The sequence below is a fragment of the Phytophthora sojae genome (assembly GCF_000149755.1).
Source record: "Phytophthora sojae unplaced genomic scaffold PHYSOscaffold_8, whole genome shotgun sequence".
NCBI classification, from domain to species: Eukaryota; Oomycota; class Peronosporomycetes; order Peronosporales; family Peronosporaceae; genus Phytophthora; species Phytophthora sojae.
In genome coordinates, this window is record NW_009258122.1 from 2505644 (window position 1) to 2524538 (window position 18895).

Below are 18895 nucleotides of genomic sequence, written 5' to 3' on the forward strand. Positions count from 1 at the left end.
CGACAGCGACGACGACCCGAAGGCCAGGAAGTTCAAAGAGGGCGACAAGGTCGAGGCCCAGTACAAGGGCAAGAGCAAGTTCTATCCAGGTACCATTGCCCGTGTGTGCTCTTCTGATACTTATGCCATCGAGTACGATGATGGAGAGTATGAAGCAAGTGTGCATTCGCTGCATATTCGGTTGGTGAAGGCTGCGAGTGCAGCAGCGAGTAAGAGCAGTAAGGAGGATGCGCCGTCGAAGTCAGAGGCGAAGGGCGAGGCGAAGTCGAGTGGCGCTGATTCGAGCCCGACCTATCGAGTCGGCACGCGCGTCGAGGCTCGATACATGGGGAAGGACAAGTACTTCAAGGGAACAATCTCCCGGGCGAACGCTGACGGAACGTACGTGATCGAGTACGACGACGGCGACAAGGAAAGTCGAGTGGCCAGCTCGTCCATTCGACCCTTGAAGTCGATGTCCTCTTTCCGTGGAGACGACTTTGCAGTGGGAAAACCTGCTCGGCCAAGCTCTGGCGGCTCGAGTTTCCGGCGGCGTAGTGGGAACTCGTCCGACTAAGGGTGGGAAACACGATGTGAGTGGTTGAGTACCGTGTACACGGAAGTCGAAAGCTGGTGAGGTTGATATGTTTTGCATTTTATTCATGTTCATAATCGATATCCATCGCGCACTGCTTGTGATTCCATCTACACTATTGGAGGTGTCGGTGCCTGGGGGGAGACACTAACCTATTGAACAGGTGACTACGGGATTATCGGGCTGCGAGGCCCGATCTCCCGTTCACTCTGAGCTCCTGTGACCTTGGCGCTGGTTTTGCTGCCCTCTCTTCGGCTGCGGAGCGAGGTCATGATTGTGTAGAAGTTGACGCGGCCCGTCTTGGTGATGACGAGGTTGGAGGACGGCCCGACGTTGACCATTGCGAACTTGTCCTTCTCCTTGGCCGCGCGCCTGGAGTCTTTGCTGGCCTGCTTCTCGGTCTTCTTCTGCGTGCGGATGAGGATGACGCTCGAATGGGAATACATGCGTCTCCACGCGTCGTCGATCTCGGGGCTCCAGTTGTCGCCTGAAGTCCGCTCCATGGCGTGCAGCAGCGCGCGCCCCACGCAGTCGTAGTGCTCGAGCTTGACGCCGAACCGCCGATGTGTCTTGGTCAGCGCCAAGATCTTCTCCGCGATGTTCTCGGACGCCAACATGGTCCGCATTCCGGCGCTGATGTGCACGAGCACGCGGCCGCGGACGTGCATGGACGACCGGAACACGTGCTTCAGGTCGCCGCCGTGCTCCTCCAGGTACGCGTAGAAGACGTCGTAGAGCTCCGTGATCTTGTTGTTCTGGGCCTTGGTGATGTGCTTGGCCTCCTTGTGCATGCTCGCAGTGGCCGACGCGACATGGCTCGTGCGCTGCGTGGGGGCGTCCTTGAAGACTTTGTCCCAGTGCTGGGCCGCGATCTGTCGGTGCTGCTCGGTCGACTTCTCGTAGTAGACGAAGGACGGCAGGAACTTCTTCATCAGTCGGACGTCCGCGTACGAGAATTTCTTGGGGGGCTTGATCTTGGCCGAGTCGGCAGGAGCCGGCGGCCCGTGGCGCGAGGAGCCCGACCCCATGACGACCAACACCTGAAGGCACCACCACCACGATGCGAGTCACGCGCTTCCTCCACCCGAACGAACGATAGCACTGTGCTTTCGAGTGGTGGCGGCCTGTTTTTCGAGGGAAGGTAGGGGTGCTGTAGCGTCTTCAAACCCAGAAGCCCGGGTCGCCTCAGGTTCTTATGCTGCTCCACTAATCATTAACCATGCCACGCACCAGGAATACATCGAGGTAGGACGGCACTGGACGCGACGGCAGAGCAGAGCGTTGGAGGGTGGGGGCCGTGTTTCGCTCAACTAAAGTATGGATCGACATTACTGTAAGAAAGGTGCATCTGAAGAGGATGCATATGAAGAATCAACATGCTTGGTTGATATGGTACAACTCATTATGCATTTTGTGCAAGTTTACATCGAGATCGTCCTCTCGAAACGCGTGTGCATGTGAACACTGCATCGTGCTTCCGTTACTTCGTAGTTCGCGAGGCGAGGCCATGTTGATGGATGTTGATGGGGGGGGGGGGGTATTTATATACTGTTTAGCGTACATGCATCATGAATCACACTTGAGAACATATCTTCGACTGGCAGGGGTCAGGACGCTGCTCGCCCTTGAGAGAGGCTGTTCTACATCTCTATGTGACTGAATGCCAGGTCATGGCGAATGTGTGTTGTTTCGGGTCACAGCACAAGCGAGAGCTGCATGAATTGAAAAGAACTTCCTGTCAAGGACCTCATGCAACGTGTATCGGTCGGTGTCAGGAATAGCTTCAGTTGGACAAGACTGGCACTCAGTTCCCGGCTCATTCGGCTAGGGATACGCTCGCGGGCAGTGACATAAGAACAGCATGAGGTTGGCTCCTTCACCGACACGATGAGCTCACATTTTTTATTGATCAGGTCAGACGACTAGAAGTCACGTCGTTATGCGAGCTGTACGCTCCGCTGTGACGATTCAAACTGCCACAGTTCGGTGTTTGGCTCAAGAGCACATCCTGGGTGGGTCGAAGAAACAAGCGCAAGCTCGAACTGGCAGCGTGCGTAATTCAGTACAGTAAATACGTTGCTCACTCTTGTTTTTCTACTGGTCTCTCAGGTCGGTGAACTGTTCCTCGACAGTTTTGAGTGCAGCCGCGTTCCCACCTCCGGGGTGAACGACACCTCCTCGCTCCCTTGTGCTCTTGACCGTGTCTTCTCTGCTGTCGACGAATAGGCCGTCGAGAACCGTGACGAGAAAGCGCTCGAAAACTTTGCCCCCATGCTCAACGAGAACCCCGACGGCTTCGCGCCCACCAAAGTCGACACGCCTCCGTTCGACAGTCGCCCCTTCGCCTTGGCCAAGCGTGCGAACTCCTTGGCATTTTGCCTCTCGTCCTTCCTCTGCGAACGGATGAGAATCACGCTCGAGTGCGAGAACATCCGCCTCCAGGCGTCGTCGATCTCCGGGCTCCAGTTCTCGCCCGACGTGCGCTCCATGGCGTGAATGAGCCCTCGCTCCACGCAGTCGTAGTGCTCGGGCTTCACTCCGAATCGGCGGTGGGTCTTGGTGAGAGCAGCGATCTTGTCCGTGATGTTGTCGGACGCCAACATGGTCCGCATGCCAGCGCTGATGTGGACTAGCACGCGGCCGCGGACGTGCATGGAGGATCGGAATACGTGCTTCAGGTCCCCGCCGTGCTCCTCTAGGTAGGCATAAAAGACGTCGTAGAGCTCCGTGATCTTGCTATTTTGCGCCTTGTTCAGGTGCTTTGGCTCCTTATTTGCGCCGCTGGGGGTATCGGTCGGTGTCATGGAATTCTTGCGCGGAGGTGCAGCGTTGAAGACTCGTTCCCAGTGCTGCGCGGCGATCTGCCGGTGCTTCTCCGTGGACTTTTCATAGTAGACGAAGGACGGCAGGTACTGCTTCATGAGGCGCACCTCCGAGTAGGAAAACTTCTTCAGGCGCTTCGGAATCGCTGGCGCTGTCGAGTGTGAGGCGGCTGACCCCCCTCGCGAGCTCGACGTCGACGTCCTGTGATGCGAGTGAAGCGGCCTTCGACGCAATGTTTTGGCCAGCAACCTGGACACGGCCGACCCCATGGTGGCTGGTGACGAATTCCCGATCACAACAAGGTAGATGTGGCAGCTCTAGTATTTGCCTGCCAGCGTGTGGAGCACCAGCACCATGACGGATTGATCGACGTTTTCGTCTTGGCACCGAAACAGGCCTCAAGCTCTTATGTTGCTCACGCGCAGGTCGTGGTGCGAACATACCGGCCGAGAATAACCAGAAAACGAGCTCGATACGAACTGCACTAAGTACAGGCACCGCATCTTACCAATGGCCTGAGCATGGGAACATGGGAACGTGGGGATTGTTCGTATAAATACTTGCCGCCCAGTACTTCGGAGGTAGGTCTAAGGTCTCCCAGCTCCTCGGGGACAAGAAGAGTGAAACCCACAAGAGGCTGCAATTCGTAGCGCAGGCGAATAATTGCCGTGCTCCCAAAGCCAAGGTTACAGCCGACCACCGATTGCATCAATCGACCAGAAGTGAAAAATCAAAATCCGGGGTAGCTTTGCCAGCCCCCCCCCCCCCCCCCAAAGTGACAACAATTCTCCGTTCGTGATCCTCCACTCCAGAATCACCCGGCCGTTTGTTCTGATGAACTGATGAACTACGAGAAGGTTTCATCATCGGTTGAAGCGAGAAGCTCCATTGCCATATTTGACCGGCTAAAAGTCAAGTCCCGTGAACATGTTGATCACGTTTGTTAAGGTGCCAAGGTGCCAGCCCGCCAGTTGCAAGTTGCCAGTCGCGTATCAATCAACACGTCCGGTCCCCATTCGTTTCATGGTCTGCCACGAGTCACCATTCGTTTCGGGCTCTGCATGTAGACGGCCGCGGCCGGGTGGGCGGCTATGGCTCTCGAGGACTCCGACGACGCGTGCGTGTACGTGAAGGAATCAGTGCTGCGCGAGCTCGAGCAGGAGCGTCGGCGACTCAAATGGCAGCTCTCCCGGGCACTACAGACGTCGGACGTCCGCACCGCCGAGCTGGAAGCGAGCAAGGCCAAAGTCAAGGACCTGCTGACGATCGTGGAGGTGAACAAAGGCGTCGCGGACCAGGTGGTGCAGCGCTCTCGAGGTCGAGAGGCCCAGCGCAGAGCAGAGCTCGAGACTCTGCACCAGCAGAGCAAGCAGCAGCGGCAGCGGTACGTGGACTTGGCGCTGCGAATGATGAACCGAAGAGTCCGCGACAGGCAGCAGCGTGACGCGTTCCAGTCGCTGCAGCACGCAGTCCAGCTGCGAGGTCGGCGTCGTGAGGCGATACTGAAGTTGCTCGCTCGGTATCGACGGAGAGCCTTGGGGCGAGGCTTGGACAACTGGAGACACTACTGCGCAGTGACCGGGAGAAGTACGGGGGGCGCTAAGATTCATCCGATGGTCAGCGGCCAGGTGACGGCTCTCACTCGAAGCACGGAACGCACATACTCAATGCTCGTTAGCGGTGACTCGAGGCAGTTCGTGCGCTGGCAGCTCCTGCGGAAGGTGTGGCGGAACTGGGAGCGGGTTGTGCGCTGGAAGCGACGACATCGAGAGTTCGTGAGACTCGCGTCGGAGCGCTCACTGCGCCTGGTGTTTGCTACGTGGAGGTCACGTGCGCGGGTTGTCCGACAGCAAAAGGTGCTAGTCCGTCGAGTGCTCGCCAGGACGAGTCGGAGGATCCAGCAGCTCGGGTTGACGTCATTGCGTCTGCGGTGTGCGGAGGTGTCAGCTCACGAATGGTCCGAAGTCCTCAAGACGGCGCACGTGGCGATGGAAGAGGAGCGGAGGCTTCGAGAGGAGGTGCAATCCTCCGCTGCTAGCGAGCTACACGCCGCTTACATCCGAGAACAGCAGCGCCAACAACGATTCACGGAGCTGCAGACCCAGCGACTGGAGGATTTCAAGCGGCGGGAGTGCAAGCATCGGACGCTGATGATGTTGAGGTGCGAGATGCTCCACACTCAGCAGAAGACCGCGATCGCTCTTCGCTTCCAGCGGCTCCAGCACCGCCGCAGCGAAATGCGAAGGCTCTTCGCGTCGTGGAAGCGAGTAGCAGGCCGAGCCAGACGCACCAAGGGCGCGATAGCAGCGCGGGATACTCGCCGAGATGAAGTCACCAAAGCCAACTGCTTCCGACTGTTTGCTGACGCGCTCAAGCGTAGACGTCAGCGCCGCTTTCGACTCCGTGCTCTGTTGTCGAAGCTGCGGAGAGCTTGGCTGCTGAGGGGCTGGGTCTGCCTCCACATCCGATCCGCCGTTGCCGAGCACAATGCGATAGCTCACGTCGAATTGTGGCAGCTCTCCCAGCAAGCAGACGCAATGCGGGCCGCCTGCCAAGAGGAGATCCGACGCAGCAGGAGGGTGGCCTTGAAGTACCAGATCACGTGCGCTCTGCTCATGGCCAACAAGAAGCACGAGAAGCTCTTGCGCCGGGTCTTCTGCGGCTGGTCCAAGCGCACATCAACCCACGCGCGTCAGCGGCACGCGCTGAGGAGATTAGCAGCTCGTAAGCGAGAGAAGGCGCTCCGAGCTGCCCTTCAACTCTGGGGCCACTTCAACGACGGCAATGCTGTACGCTGTAACCAGCTGCATCGCTACCACTTGACTCGACGCCTCCGAGCGCTCCAGGTCGCTTTCGACTCCTGGAGGCGCAACACTCACGAGCGACTTCGACTGAGACTCGCGCGGTATCAGCAGCGTTCGTGTTTCCGCGCCTGGCGCCAATCTCACCACCTTCGACAACAGCGCGTGCGATGGTTCGGGCAGTTCCTTCAGCGATCCACGGACAAGTGCCGGCGACAAGCTTTCCAGTCCTGGAGACAGGAGCACGACCACTACAAAAAGTTGACTGCCAGAAGAGAAGACGCTGAACACGAGCTCATAGCGCGACTGTGGCGTCGATGGATCGGGTTCGTAGCGTTCCGCTTGCACAAGCGCCAGTCCCAGCAGAAGAGAGCGTTGTCCGGGCTTCGAAGCGCCTTGCAGCGAGCGATTTTGACCACAGCCTTCACGTCATGGCAGACACATTGGAGACGGCGTCAGGCTCGAGAAAGGGCCATCGTTCGAGCGTTCCGAACCAACATCAGCCGTGCACGCGGGAGGAAATGCCTTCAGGTTTGGCATCACCACTCGGCGTTGATGGTTCGGAGACGCGCAGCGCTGAGGCGTATAAGCCGACGCCGACATCTTCAGAGCCTTTACAACAAGTGGCAACGCTGGATGCGAGCCTCGTTGTGTGGTACAATCGCAACGCTGCAGATCTCAACGCTCCAAGCTCAAGAACATGTCGACAGCGTGCTTCAGTCCACGATGAGGAGCAGTTTACTGCGTCGCATGATGCGGAAGTGGCGATCGATTGCTGCTGAGAGTAAGCGGCGGCAACGCCGACGAGCCCTCTTCGCCGAAAAACGACGATACATGACGCTCCAAGCCTCGCTACGCCAATGGCAGAGGAAGATCGCGTGCTCTCCTCTGACCAAGCAGCACCGAGTGCTACAGCACTTGCTGAACAAGTTCCGACTATCTGTTGAGCGCCAGGTGTTCAGGCTGTGGGAGCGTCGGGCACACAGGCAAACGCTCTTTGAGCGCGACAGGATCAGCGCTGAACTGTTCCGTCGCTCTGAGGACCGAGTGATGGCGCTTGCAGAGGAGATACGAACCGAGCGGGAACGTCGCCTCGTGTTCACCTCGTGGAGATCCCTCGCCACTCGGAAGAGGACAGCTCGTGAAAGCTTGCAGACTATTGTATTGAAACAACAGCTACGGTTGATGCAGAATTCGTGGAGCGCGTGGACGATGCGCACGCAGACACAGCGCTGCCTTGAACGACTGCTAGCAATTACCACCCGGAGGCTAAAAGCTGCTGCGTGGTCCAAACTCATGGACATGTATCATCAGCACGATCGAAGATCGACTGGAGCTCGACGCGCTGGTTTGATATGCCGCAAAATTCTCTTGCGCCACGCTTGGAACCACTGGAAGCGCATCGATAGTCTCCTAGCAAAGGACGCAGCATTGACAGAAGCGCAGGCATCGTTGGCCGAGTCCATACTGGCATTCAAGGAAAAGTTAGCGATGCGGCATCACCAAAAGTGCTGCCAGACGTCGGCGTTCGTCGCGTGGAAGCACCGTCTTGACTGCACAAAGCGACTCCAGCGCCATCTGCGTGACGTACTCGAGAAGCGAATTGAGGTGACCACAGCGTGGCATTTCCAGAAGTGGAGAACGATAGTGGGCCGGCAGAATCAACGCCAGCAGCTCATCCATCGAGTGGTAAGACGCCACCACGCACGGGAACTCCGCGCTGCACTAGACCGTTGGAGTAGGTGGATTCTCGTGGCAGCACACCGGCAGCACCTAAAGCAAACACAACTGGCAATGTCACGCCAGCGAGAGGCGACCGCACAGCGCATAGCAGCCGTGAAGTTCTTGTCGTGGCAGCGTCCATGCCTCGAGGCGCACTTTGCCCGCTGGAAAGTTTTTGTGGAGCAACGCCGGCGATACATCGTGGAACAAAGGATCGCGCTCGCCCAGCACTGCACTCGTCGCCTCCTTCGCAGTGTTTGGTGCTCCTGGCGTGCACTTATTCTTCAGTCCAAGCGCAGAGTGTATCTACTCGAGAAAATACTAAGCAGGACGAGACGTGAGCTTCTCGCCCTCGGCCTCTATCGGTGGAATGACTGGCGTACTTGGGTGCAGGATGTCGACAACAAGTTAATCCGATTGATCAGGGTGTATGAGGTGTGGCGATGGCGGCGAGGGTTCTCAGCGCTACGCCATCACCACCACGAAGTCATTCGGTACCAGTCCGTCGTGGCGGCGTCAGCGTACTCAGCCCACAGCGCAAGACAGCGAGAGCGCCAAACGAAATTGATACGCGGGATCACACTCGTTCTGCAGCGGAGGACACACTCCGATCTGTTCACTCGATGTTTCTTCCAGTGGATCAGATACGCGAAAGCCAAAGCAAAGGGGCAACTAATGATCCGACAGACACACGAACGCTCTCAGAAACGAAGTGTGCAGCGCTGCTTCATCAACTGGCAACAGTGCACGCGACGGAGAGCAATCCTGCAACGGAAGCTGCGCAGACGGCAGGAATTGTGGGACTTTCGTCGTCAACGACGGATCTGGACCGCGTGGGTGTTCTTCACTCAACGCTCCGTCGACATCAAGCACTTCATCTTCGACAGATTGGTCGTCTGCGCTCTCCAAGATGCCTGGGAGCGTTGGGAATCGTATACAAAACACGCTAACAGCGTACTTGACGCCCAGCGTGTGGCGCAATGGCAGCATGCAGCAGCTGAACGGGATAACCGGATCACCACGCTGGAAGACAAGCACGAGCACTTATTGCTAAGGACCGCGCAGCTTGGACAGCAGAACAATGCGCTTCGGCAGCAGTTGGTGAGTACAGCGGCCAGGAAGCTTTATCGCGAGCTCGAGCTCGGGCGCAAGTCGCGCGTCTCAGTCGTATTTGAGGTGTGGAGGCATAAACTTCGGCAAACTCAAGCGCTGCAGAAGCAGATGAAGTCATTGACGTGGCGATGCCAGCGACTTGCTCTCCGTCACTGGCAGTATTACACGTCACAGCTACGCGCAGCTGATGCGGCGAGGCGAGTGCAGCTGGACGCGACGGAGTGGGCAGCACACGTAGTTCACACGTGCGCCATGCAGTGGCTTAAGCGGCGGGTTTTCCTCTCTTGGAAATCCTTCACTGGAACGTGTCGGGGAATCAAACGCCAGCTTGCAGCGTCCGAGCGTCGGCACAACCACAAACTGGTTCAGAAGTGCTGGGCCAGTTGGAAATCGACCCTCGACGTGCGAGTACGGCAAGAGGGCATCATTGCCGCTATGCAGACAAGAAAGCGACTGAAAACGCTGCTCCAGACGTACTGGCAATGGCGAGGAGTCTACAACCGCAGTGGCCTCGCCAAACAGAACGCACTTCGCTTGTGTCTACTGATCCAGCGTTCGTGGCAGCTCCGACGCTTGTTCCATGGCTGGAATCGTTGGCGATCGTTCACAGTAGAGGCGGATGCCGCCTTGTTGCACTCGAACTTAGTGTTGGCAGAGCTTGAGCACCAGACTGCAGTAGAATACTATTCGCACTTGCAGCTCTTGCTGAGCTCCTTCACCAACTGGAAGTTGTACGTTCGGAGCCGATGTGAGCGGCGTGAGGGATACTCACGGGCTGTGTCTGCCGCAAGTCGCCGACGAATTCTCCGTCGATACTTCCAATGTTGGGAACGCAGGAGCGCATTGAACCGGACACGTCTCGTGCTCTTACGCCGGATGAATAGGCATCTGCATTGCCACCACAACACCCTCACCAGATTCGCCCTGTGGGTGTGGTTCTCTCAAGTACGGGCAGACTCTCGAGCGCTGAGACGCATGACCACGCAGCTTCAGGTCGCGTCCAAGCACTTCACGCCGACAACGGACATCGCAGCACGAATCGCGCGCGCACTGTTCACGGACTTGCTGGTGGCCGAGCACCAGTTGCTCCGATCGCAGCAGCGTAGCGCCTGGAAAGTCGTCAACGCCACGGCTCGCAGTGCGCGTCGACGACAACTTCGCGCTGCCTTCGACCGACTCGCCAGCAGTAGCTCAGCAGCTTCCAGAGCCGGTAAGCGCCGCTTCTTGACTCCGAAGCACGTCGCCAACGCGCGCGCCTTCGTCGACAAGTTGACGTCCGTGCTGCTGCGCTCGGGCTTCCAGCGCTGGAAACGGCAGTACCTGGCGCTGGCCATCCAGGAGGCCGAGGAGGCCCAGCAGGAGCTGCTGCGCGCGCTGCACCACGTCACTTCGTACCGACAGGCGCTGGGTCCGTACGCCAACTAAGCAAAGCAACGCTAAGCCGGATGAGGAGGAATAGACAAAAAAACACTCTTCGCTATTAACTTACCGGCGGACACACGTGGTGTCTACCTTCTTACGGGGTGAGGCCGTCGGCGGCCGCGTCCAAGGGGATGGTCTTCTGCAGCCGCGCCTTCATCTCGGCGGCCAGCGCGCTCACGTTCTCTAGGGACGGGATGGCGACCTTCTCGCTGCAGCCGACGCCGTCCAGCATGTCGAACCTGGCCACGAGCGGCCGGTGGTCCGAGACCATCCGCCAGTAGTCCACGAGCTCCTCCTCGTCGTTCAGCAGCACGGGCGTCTGCACGTGTCGCCAGTCGTGGCCGAACTGCGGGCGCTTGAGCCGCACCACGTCGGGCAGGCGGCGCGGCACGAGGTGGCAGTCCACGGGCTTGAGCTGCAGTCTGGGCACGCAGGGCTTGACGTCCATATCCGCGTCGTCGCCGTCACTGTCGCGCAGCAGGCCTTTGATCACGCGCGCGTCCGCCTTGAGCGGGGGGCTCTCCAACCGCGCGCCGAAGATGAAGTCGACGCCCACCTCGCGGTTGTTGTGGTTGCAGTGCGTGATGCGCGCCTCGCGGCCGTGCAGCTGCGCGAACATGCTGGCGAAGCCGTGCTTGGTCACGAGGCGGTACACGGGGTCGTTGTAGTCGTTGAAGTCGCCGCAGAGCAGCACAGGCACGTCGTGCAGGTCCTGGCGCGCGATGTACTTGCGCACGGCCGAGAGCACGCGGTCGATCTGGTTGAGGCGCAGGCTTGCGTACATGTCGTTGTGCGGGAAGGTCAGGTGCGAGTTGACCACGATGAAGGACCGCTGCGGCAGCGGCGCGCGCGCGCGGTTCCACTTGGTGGCCACGTGCATGAGCAGCGCCACGCGGTCGCCCGCCTCCTCCACGAGGTCCACGTTCTCCACGTAGTGCAGCTCGAACTTGCGCTTGTCCACGAAGACGGCGAGCCCGTCCTGCTTGTCGCCCGGCCGCTTGACCGAGTGCAGGTAGTGCGTCGGGTGGAAGGCGGCGCGGAAGGCGCGCTGGTACTCGCGGTTGAACCAGAACTCCTGCAGGCACACGAGGTCGCACTGCTCGCGCTTGATGGCGTGGATGGCGGCCTGCGCGCGCGAGAGGAAGGCCGTCGGGTCGTCGCTCTCCACCCGCCCGCCGTGCCGGAAGTAGCACGGCGCCAGCAGGTTGAACGTCATGAGCGACAGCGACGCCGGCGCTCGCCGCCGCAGCGTCTCGACCAGCATCGCGGCGCTGGGCTGGGCTGGGGGGAAGGGAGTAAGTGGAATGCTCACTCGCCCGCTCACTGCGCTTCAGTATGGAGCCGGAGCAGTTTTACTGGGACGCCTTTCCAAAGGCCGCTGTACGGTGTTGTACTGTGTCCCGCAAAATCTGTATGCGCAGCATATCCACCAATGAAAAGTGTGCACGGTTGGTTATTTATGACCAATAGGCGGCTTGTTGAAGTTCCGTCGCCGCGTCATTCTCTGCACCGAGCGCGTCACCGCCTGCAAGTACGTGGCGCGCCGCCAGCAAGCGATTTGACTTCCTGCGGTGGACGCCGCCAGCAAGCGATTTGACTTCCTGCGGTGGACGCCGCCAGCAAGCGATTTGACTTCCTGCGGTGGACGTCGGAGCGCCTGCCAAGGCGAGGGATGTCCAGGAAGAGCTCTCGATGTGCCAAGTACTATGAATGTTAAAAATCGAGTGAATTGCTCACTTAGTTCCCGAGCTACCATGGCGTTCCCGGCGCGGGCTGTGCGCCTCCTGGATCATTTACGCCTCATCTTGCGCGGGCCGTCGGCATCGGACTCCGTGTCGTCCTCATCCTCCTGCTCGTCGTCGACGTCCCTCGATTTTCTCTTCATCTTCTGGCTGGACTTGGACCCAAGCTCCGACCTCGCGCGCTTGGCCGTCGCCGGCGTGGGCGAGATGGCCTTGAACTGCTTCGACGAGCTGGAGATTGCCGACTTGGCCTTGGGGGAGCTGAAGCTCGACTCTCTCGACTGGCTGGTGCTCGAGGGCTTGAGGGCAGTTGACGCCGACCTCGATCGTGGGGGCTTGCTGGCAGGCTTCTTTCCGGCGGCCCCCGCGCTCGTCGAAGAGGATCCTGACAAGGCGCGCAGCAGCTTGGCGTTGACCTGCTTCAGCAGCTCCTCCTTGTCCTTGACGTGCTTCCCCTCCAGCGCCTCGAACTGCTTCTTGTGGTCCTCGGACTGCCTCATCATCTCCGCCTTGTGCTCTTGCACCTGCTTCTTCAGTTGCGCCACCTCGTCCTCCAAGCAGGGCAAGCAGAGCACCTTGATGCCTTTCTCCCTGTAGCGAGCAAGGCCCAAGTCGAGAAGCTCGTCCACGTTAAACCTCCCGCTCACGTCGGAGACATGGTCGTCGTTGTCGTTGTCGTCGTTATCGTCATCGTTATCGTCATCGTCATCGTCATCGTCTTCCTCCTCTGCGCTGTCTCCTTGTCGTCGCTGCAGTCGCTGTCGTTCTCGCTGCACCCGCTGTGGTTGACGACGACGCGCTGCCGGTGCGGCTTGGGCTGCTCGCGCCTGGCCTTGAGCGACGTTGAGGGCATACTCCACGGTTGAAAGGATTCTTGCCACCGCTTGCTGCCGAGAGCGAGAATTGGAGAGTGAGGTCCAGACAGAAGATGGCGCCATACCTACTGACAAACACTCTTGTGGCAACTTCAACTTGGCACCTTCAGGTTCACGTGCTGCAGGAAGATCGTCACAAGAAGCAGAGCAACACACCAAGAAGCCTATGCTCACGCTGACCTCCCAGGGCATCTCGACAAGCTTAGCGTCGAATCCGAGGAGGCCGTTGCCAGAACCGGGGGAGGCAGAGGTTGGGGCAAAGTTGCCGCAATAGTCTAGGTGTCAGCAATAGAGACAAGTGTTCAACCATCTAGATTGGTGTATGCCAATCCGTGTCGGCAAGATGAAAATGCCAATGGGGAGATGGATGAAGCCAACAGGGCTTGACTTCGCTGCGTTTTGCCTGCAGACTGCATGGCGTGGCGATAAACTGGCGAAAAACAGGTTAAAACCGAGGAGCACAAACCACTATCAATATGGCCGCACATGGTCCCCCGTGGCACAATGCGGTGGATGTGGAATCTCTGCAGCGCCTCCTTTGGTTAAACGTTCCCCTTTCTAAAAGCTATGTATTTGTTGGCACTCAGGCATTTGTAGAGGAGGCATTTGTAGAGGTAACGTTAGAAATCGCTGCTGAGCGGACAAGTCATCGTCATTGTTTGTTTTCCTGCCGATAGCGCAATCGATCGAAGCCTCGGCGCAGAAGAATTGCCCTGCAGTCGGTGGGGGGGGCATTGTCTTTGCTTTCAGCTGAAGGAGGGTGAGTAGTAAATACTAAGTATTGATGCGGCAACTGTATGTTGTTGAAACAGGGGTGTTGTCGGGGAGGTGCTGCAGTAGCAGCATGTGCAGGGTGACCACGAATATTCGGCATACTGTAGCGACGGGGAAGATGAGGTATCCAAGACGGAGCCGACCAAACGTGTACATGGCGATGGCGATACAATCGAAAAATGGTACGTAGGTGGATGGAGACTTTGACGAATCTCGGTCGGTAGCTCGCGCGCATTTGTACTGTATTGATCGCTTCTGCTTAGGGGGGTGGGCCATGGGGAGAATGGGGTGTTACAGCGCTGTATTCCCTGAGGCAAATGAAGGCGGTGCAGAGGAGAAGACCAACGCCACTGAGAGTGGTTACATCGAAGAGAATGCGGATGATGAGGGAAAACGTGGCAACCATCAGCGCCACTACGCAACGGAAGGGTTGGAAGCATGGAGGACATACAGCGAAGTGCCTGAGTGTAATGTCCTCATGACTCATGAGTCATGAGGGTAGCTACTACCAGGAAGTCGACAACAACCAACTCAATGCAGCCGACCATCTGCAAAACTCCGAACCGTGGGCACAATGACCACGAGACAAACACCGACTATCGTACGCCGCTCGGATCTCGTGCACTTTCGCGCGCCAGATGCCGCCCTCGTCGTTCAGATCACCTCAAAGAAATCAAGCCGAAAGTCCTTCAGGGGTACCAGATAGCACCTTCGAGGGTGAAGCTCTGGGTCGATCAATACGCACGAGCCACGTACGTCGTACACTGCGCCACTCAGCTCGATGATCTTGGGCGGAGCACTGGCCTCTCATTTGGCTTTGTGGTGTAGCTTCTTCAAGCGTGGCAGACAATTGGAAGGGGGGCTTCAGTACCGACCCGGACGCTAGACAGCGCGTGGAGGCTCTGCCCGAGCACACCCATCAACTACAGGAAGCGTGCGGCGCGAGGGGCAACGGTGAAGCTTGTGAGCGGAGCTGGTGGGCGTCGGAGCCGACTGTCTGTGCGAGAAATGTCCAACGCGGTCGTGCTCGAGGAAGCGCTGGTCCGAAACTTGAAAGGGGCCTTCACGTTTCAGCTGCAGTCAGGCGGTCGAGGTCTTAGCCAGGGAGCGAGCAAGCGTCGACGACAATACGCGGGAGGCCACAGAGCGCTGATCTTATCGCCGCAGAGCCTCCGCTCGTCTGCGCGGGCTTAGTCACGACAGTCTAGATGTCCGCTCGCGCGGGAAACCGAGTGTCGATACCGTTCAGTCCGTCCCGACTGAAGTTGCTGGCGCAAGTGGAGCTCGGTCTGGACGGCGATGCAGTGACAGCAGCTGACTGGCAGCTCTTTCTGGTTGTCGAGTGCCTCGATCTTGACGGCGGCAGCACGCCAGGCGAACTGCGCGGGGCGTCGTCATGGGTCCTTCATCCGTTAGGCCAGGAATCATCCCACGCCACGCTCGAGCTCCGCCAGAAGCGGCAGTTGCAGTTGCCCTTTTGCCTGCCTGCCTGAACTGCGTGACGAGCACGTCCTGCAGGGAATCAGGCGCGCGCCATCCACGAGTCAAGCAGGGATAACACGGGCCAGGTCGGCTGCGTCGGCGCAATCTTATTGCGGCCGTTCCGGCGTCTCGACACTCCACCGATCTTACGAGCAAGCACGGTGTCCACACACCACAGTGGGAGTCTCCACGCTGGACTCCGAACCTCCACGCCGAACCCAGCCTTGGATATCCAGCGGTTGCAGCAGCAAGACGAGTATGACGTGCACAGAGGCACCCACCACATGCGCTGCGCACAGCCACACCAACGGCCGGCATCTTATTCACGCTGCAGCAGCTGGGTACCACGTAACGGCGAGCTCGCTTTGCGGCACCCGCTCGCTTTAACTGGTCCCAAGGCCGCTGTTGGCCCGCAGACCGGGCGAGGCGTGTTGCGCTGGATTCGCGAGTACTTGTCAAGCGTGGCGCTGGCGGGGACGGAATTTTTCCTTTGCCCGTCGTCGGCGAGAGATGCTGCTGCTGCCTCGGCTCGACTGGCAAGACCGCAAAAGGAACCCATGTCGCCGAGCGACAACGTTCGCGGCGTTTTCTTTTCCAGTCTTTTGTTGCCGCTGGAACCGAGTCTAGCGGCATCGCGTGGAGCCACGCCGCCGTTGCCGTTGGCCAGGGCGGACTTACTCCGTGCATGAGACAAGCTCTCTCGACGCGAGAGGACGAGCGCCAAGATCCAGCGAGTCGACCTGGGCCGACAACGTATCGCCGCCGATAAGGCCCTGCGCGCAGAGTGGCGGCGCCAAAGCGTCGGGCAGACCGTGCTATCGCCACGTTGGCCGCGGTACACGAGCGCTATATCATGCCCGGGTTTCGGACAGTGCTTGCCGGTGACGGTGACCGTGGGCGCTCTCGTAACTCACGCAGCCACGAGTTCGGAAGGGGCCGGTGTGTCAAGTCATCGTGCTGCCCCAGAAACAACTCAGCCCCAGACTCTCGCAAAGAAAGCGGCCAAGCGGAGCCCGCAGCCAGCTTGCCCGAGCACACAACGCCTGCGAGCGAGCGATCAAAACCGTCGGTGGCCGCGATCCGCGGACGGTCCCAGCCACAGTTCACCACCAGCGACGTCTTGCCCGGAAAGCAGCAGCTCCCAGAGCCTGTCTGTCGTTTGCTTGACGCGAACGAAACCAGGAAGGTGCTTGTTGTACCATCGCAATCCTTGGAACGTTTTGGTTGGAGTCTTAGTCCCAACGACCACAGAAAGTCGCCCTCCCGTTTTGCATATGGGTATACCTATCTTTTTTGACAGGGATCTACTTTAGGATACTGGGCATGAATATCCAACGTATCGACCCAACATACATTGTATTATCCGATGTGACTGTATATACAAAAAGGAAGTTTTGCGCGTAAAAGGGGATACCTGGAAGTGCGACTGTATCTTCTTGCACTTGACCTTTGAAGATGGAGCCGGACGGTAAGATGCAACACCAGCAGCAGGGCCAGCGGAGACGAATGGGGCTCCCCACGCAAGGTGAGAGCCATCCAGAAGACCCGAAGCCGTACCGGTCCGCCGGTGGCCTGCTGCATCAAGCGAGCTCGAAGGGGCACTGCTGTTGAACTTGCAATGCACTTGACGGCAATATGTAGCCGTGCTCGGTGGTCCTGAGACCAGTGTGCTACAGTACTTCCGAGCGCCCCCGAGCTCCGCGGCGCCGAGCCAAAGGAAAACGGAAGAAATCAGTGGCGGGTTCAGCGTCCGCCCCAGAGCTCGCCTCGCAGCAGGACTTTTCGGCAATCATACTCGCTGCGCCACCCAGGACTCAGGACTCGATTCAGCTTTGGTGAAAGGTGCTGGCACTGGCAGAGATGCTCCCGAGCGAGGCGCCGCCAAGCTCCACACTTTTTTCTCCGAGACGCTCGCGGAAGCTTCGCGCAGGCGGCGCGAAGCTCCTCGGTATAGAGAGGCACGAGCTTACATTGTACTCACCACAATGCGCTCCGCCGCCGACTTAATACACGGACGGTTTTGAGTTTTCTGGCTGGGCGCGGGTTCTGGTTGCTGGGGCTCCAGCGGCTGCTGAACGCAAAACGTGCAAAGACGCTGAGGAGCATGCCTTTTGCCACTTGCTACAGCACAACGCACTTGACTCCGCGCGCCGTCGCATCCGGCGCGCACGCACCGACGCTCACTTTGCTTTCTCGCCCGTCGCCAGCAAGCAGCGCCCGCCCATTTCCGTTTAGCAGCCGTAGCAGCAGCAGCAGCAGCCGCCGCTACTCAGCTCACGCCATAACCCTCCCACAGCAGCTTCTCCACAGCACAGCAGCATACACGCTCGCAGCAGCACGTGCATGCACAACTCGGACCGCGAGCAACTCGACACGGGACTGCAGCCAGACAGCGCCGACCGAGGCAGCGAGCTCTACCGCCAGCGCCGCCTGAAGCGCAGTCACCACCTCATGGACAGCCAGGACGACGGCTTCGCGGCCCTGAGCTCGCCGCGCGCCGGCGAGCAGCAGCAGCTCCTGTGCAAGTACAAGTCCGGCAAGTGCTCCAACCCGCGCGCCACCAAGCGAAACGGCCAGCTCCATACCCTATGCCATTTCCACCGCGACCGCCAGAACGAGCACCAGCGCAAGAGCGACCGCAAGCACCGCATGGTCAGCGTCGCGCGGCGCGCCAAGCTCGGCAGCATCGGCGTCGGCGGCGACAGCGCTCGCCGGCATAGCCTGCACTCCATCACGTCGCTCGAGGCCGCGTTCCCGAGCGGATCCTCCGTCTCGCCGCTCAGCCGGTTCGCCTACGACCAGAACACCTCGGACGCGTTCAGGAACTCGCAATATGCTTCTGGCGGTGCTGCTACTTCAGGCGTGCAACCCAACGGCCTGGCTGGAATAGCGCCGCCAGCATCGGCAGGAACACCGCGCTTGCCGCCCATTAGCTTTCTCATGCCCGGCAAGCTGGACGGGTACCGCGCCAGCTCCGCAGTGCCCAACTTGCCCCCCAGCAGCTTCATCACCGATAGTCTCAACGCGGGCAAGACGGCATGAGCTTGGAGCGATATTTTGATTTGGCACGTTGCTCGCTGCTGCTCTGCAGACCTTCCACGCTCGACGCTGCCTCGCCACAAGCTCGGTATCGTCGCCTTCTAGCTACTCAGTAGACGAAGCTCCCTCGTTGCTCAAGGGACAAAGTGTACCATACCCCTCTCTCCATCCTCCCGAACCGCGCACCACCTCACGCTATCGCTGTTATTTAACCAAAACATTGGTTCCCCGTGTGCACACAAATACATGCTCTGGCTTTGCCTTGCTCCGCAGTTACGTTTGACCCGCCCGAACTGAGCCCAACCACTGCATCGCACACGTCGTCCCATTGCATGCAAAAAGCAGCCGTCTCGCGTCCTGCGCTCGTGTCAATCGAAACGTTGACGCCGTGCTTCGGGATACGTATTTCTTAGTACGGACGAAGCTCCAGCCGTATTAGCCCATACAAGCAGGCATCGCAGCACCTTACTGACCGATGCGACATCGTATCGGCCGGGCAAGACGCAGCGCGGGGTTCCACGCTTCCTT

At 59.1% G+C, this 18895-nt stretch overlaps 7 protein-coding genes across 7 annotated transcripts; 3 read left to right on the forward strand and 4 right to left on the reverse strand.

The window, feature by feature from the left end:
• Nucleotides 1–741: 741 nt before the first annotated feature.
• Nucleotides 742–1602, reverse strand: PHYSODRAFT_518429 (hypothetical protein; the record flags this gene model as incomplete). Its single annotated transcript, XM_009535558.1, has 1 exon — nt 742–1602. The coding sequence occupies one exon, from the start codon at nt 1600–1602 to the stop codon at nt 742–744; it is 861 nt and encodes a 286-aa protein (XP_009533853.1).
• Nucleotides 1603–2515: 913 nt separating this feature from the next.
• Nucleotides 2516–3666, reverse strand: PHYSODRAFT_361745 (hypothetical protein; the record flags this gene model as incomplete). The annotated part of the gene is made up of 1 exon (XM_009535559.1): nt 2516–3666. The coding sequence occupies one exon, from the start codon at nt 3664–3666 to the stop codon at nt 2680–2682; it is 987 nt and encodes a 328-aa protein (XP_009533854.1). The 3' UTR covers nt 2516–2679.
• An 822-nt stretch (nt 3667–4488) lies between these two features.
• Nucleotides 4489–10458, forward strand: PHYSODRAFT_520764 (hypothetical protein; the record flags this gene model as incomplete). Its single annotated transcript, XM_009535560.1, has 4 exons — nt 4489–5415; nt 5467–6554; nt 6702–8034; nt 8104–10458. The coding sequence occupies 4 exons, from the start codon at nt 4489–4491 to the stop codon at nt 10456–10458; spliced, it is 5703 nt and encodes a 1900-aa protein (XP_009533855.1).
• Nucleotides 10459–10549: 91 nt separating this feature from the next.
• PHYSODRAFT_519982 (hypothetical protein) lies at nt 10550–11719 on the reverse strand (the record flags this gene model as incomplete). The annotated part of the gene is made up of 2 exons (XM_009535561.1): nt 10550–10891; nt 10949–11719. The coding sequence occupies 2 exons, from the start codon at nt 11717–11719 to the stop codon at nt 10550–10552; spliced, it is 1113 nt and encodes a 370-aa protein (XP_009533856.1).
• A 525-nt stretch (nt 11720–12244) lies between these two features.
• PHYSODRAFT_337876 (hypothetical protein) lies at nt 12245–13135 on the reverse strand (the record flags this gene model as incomplete). The annotated part of the gene is made up of 1 exon (XM_009535562.1): nt 12245–13135. One exon carries the CDS (start codon nt 13133–13135, stop codon nt 12245–12247), a length of 891 nt encoding a protein of 296 aa, XP_009533857.1.
• Nucleotides 13136–15054: 1919 nt separating this feature from the next.
• PHYSODRAFT_337877 (hypothetical protein) lies at nt 15055–16097 on the forward strand (the record flags this gene model as incomplete). The annotated part of the gene is made up of 4 exons (XM_009535563.1): nt 15055–15314; nt 15399–15584; nt 15663–15903; nt 15951–16097. The coding sequence occupies 4 exons, from the start codon at nt 15055–15057 to the stop codon at nt 16095–16097; spliced, it is 834 nt and encodes a 277-aa protein (XP_009533858.1).
• A 1547-nt stretch (nt 16098–17644) lies between these two features.
• Nucleotides 17645–18370, forward strand: PHYSODRAFT_520225 (hypothetical protein; the record flags this gene model as incomplete). Its single annotated transcript, XM_009535564.1, has 1 exon — nt 17645–18370. A coding segment is annotated over one exon (726 nt), but the record flags the coding sequence as incomplete, so codon positions are not given.
• Between the last annotated feature and the right edge of the window lie 525 nt (nt 18371–18895).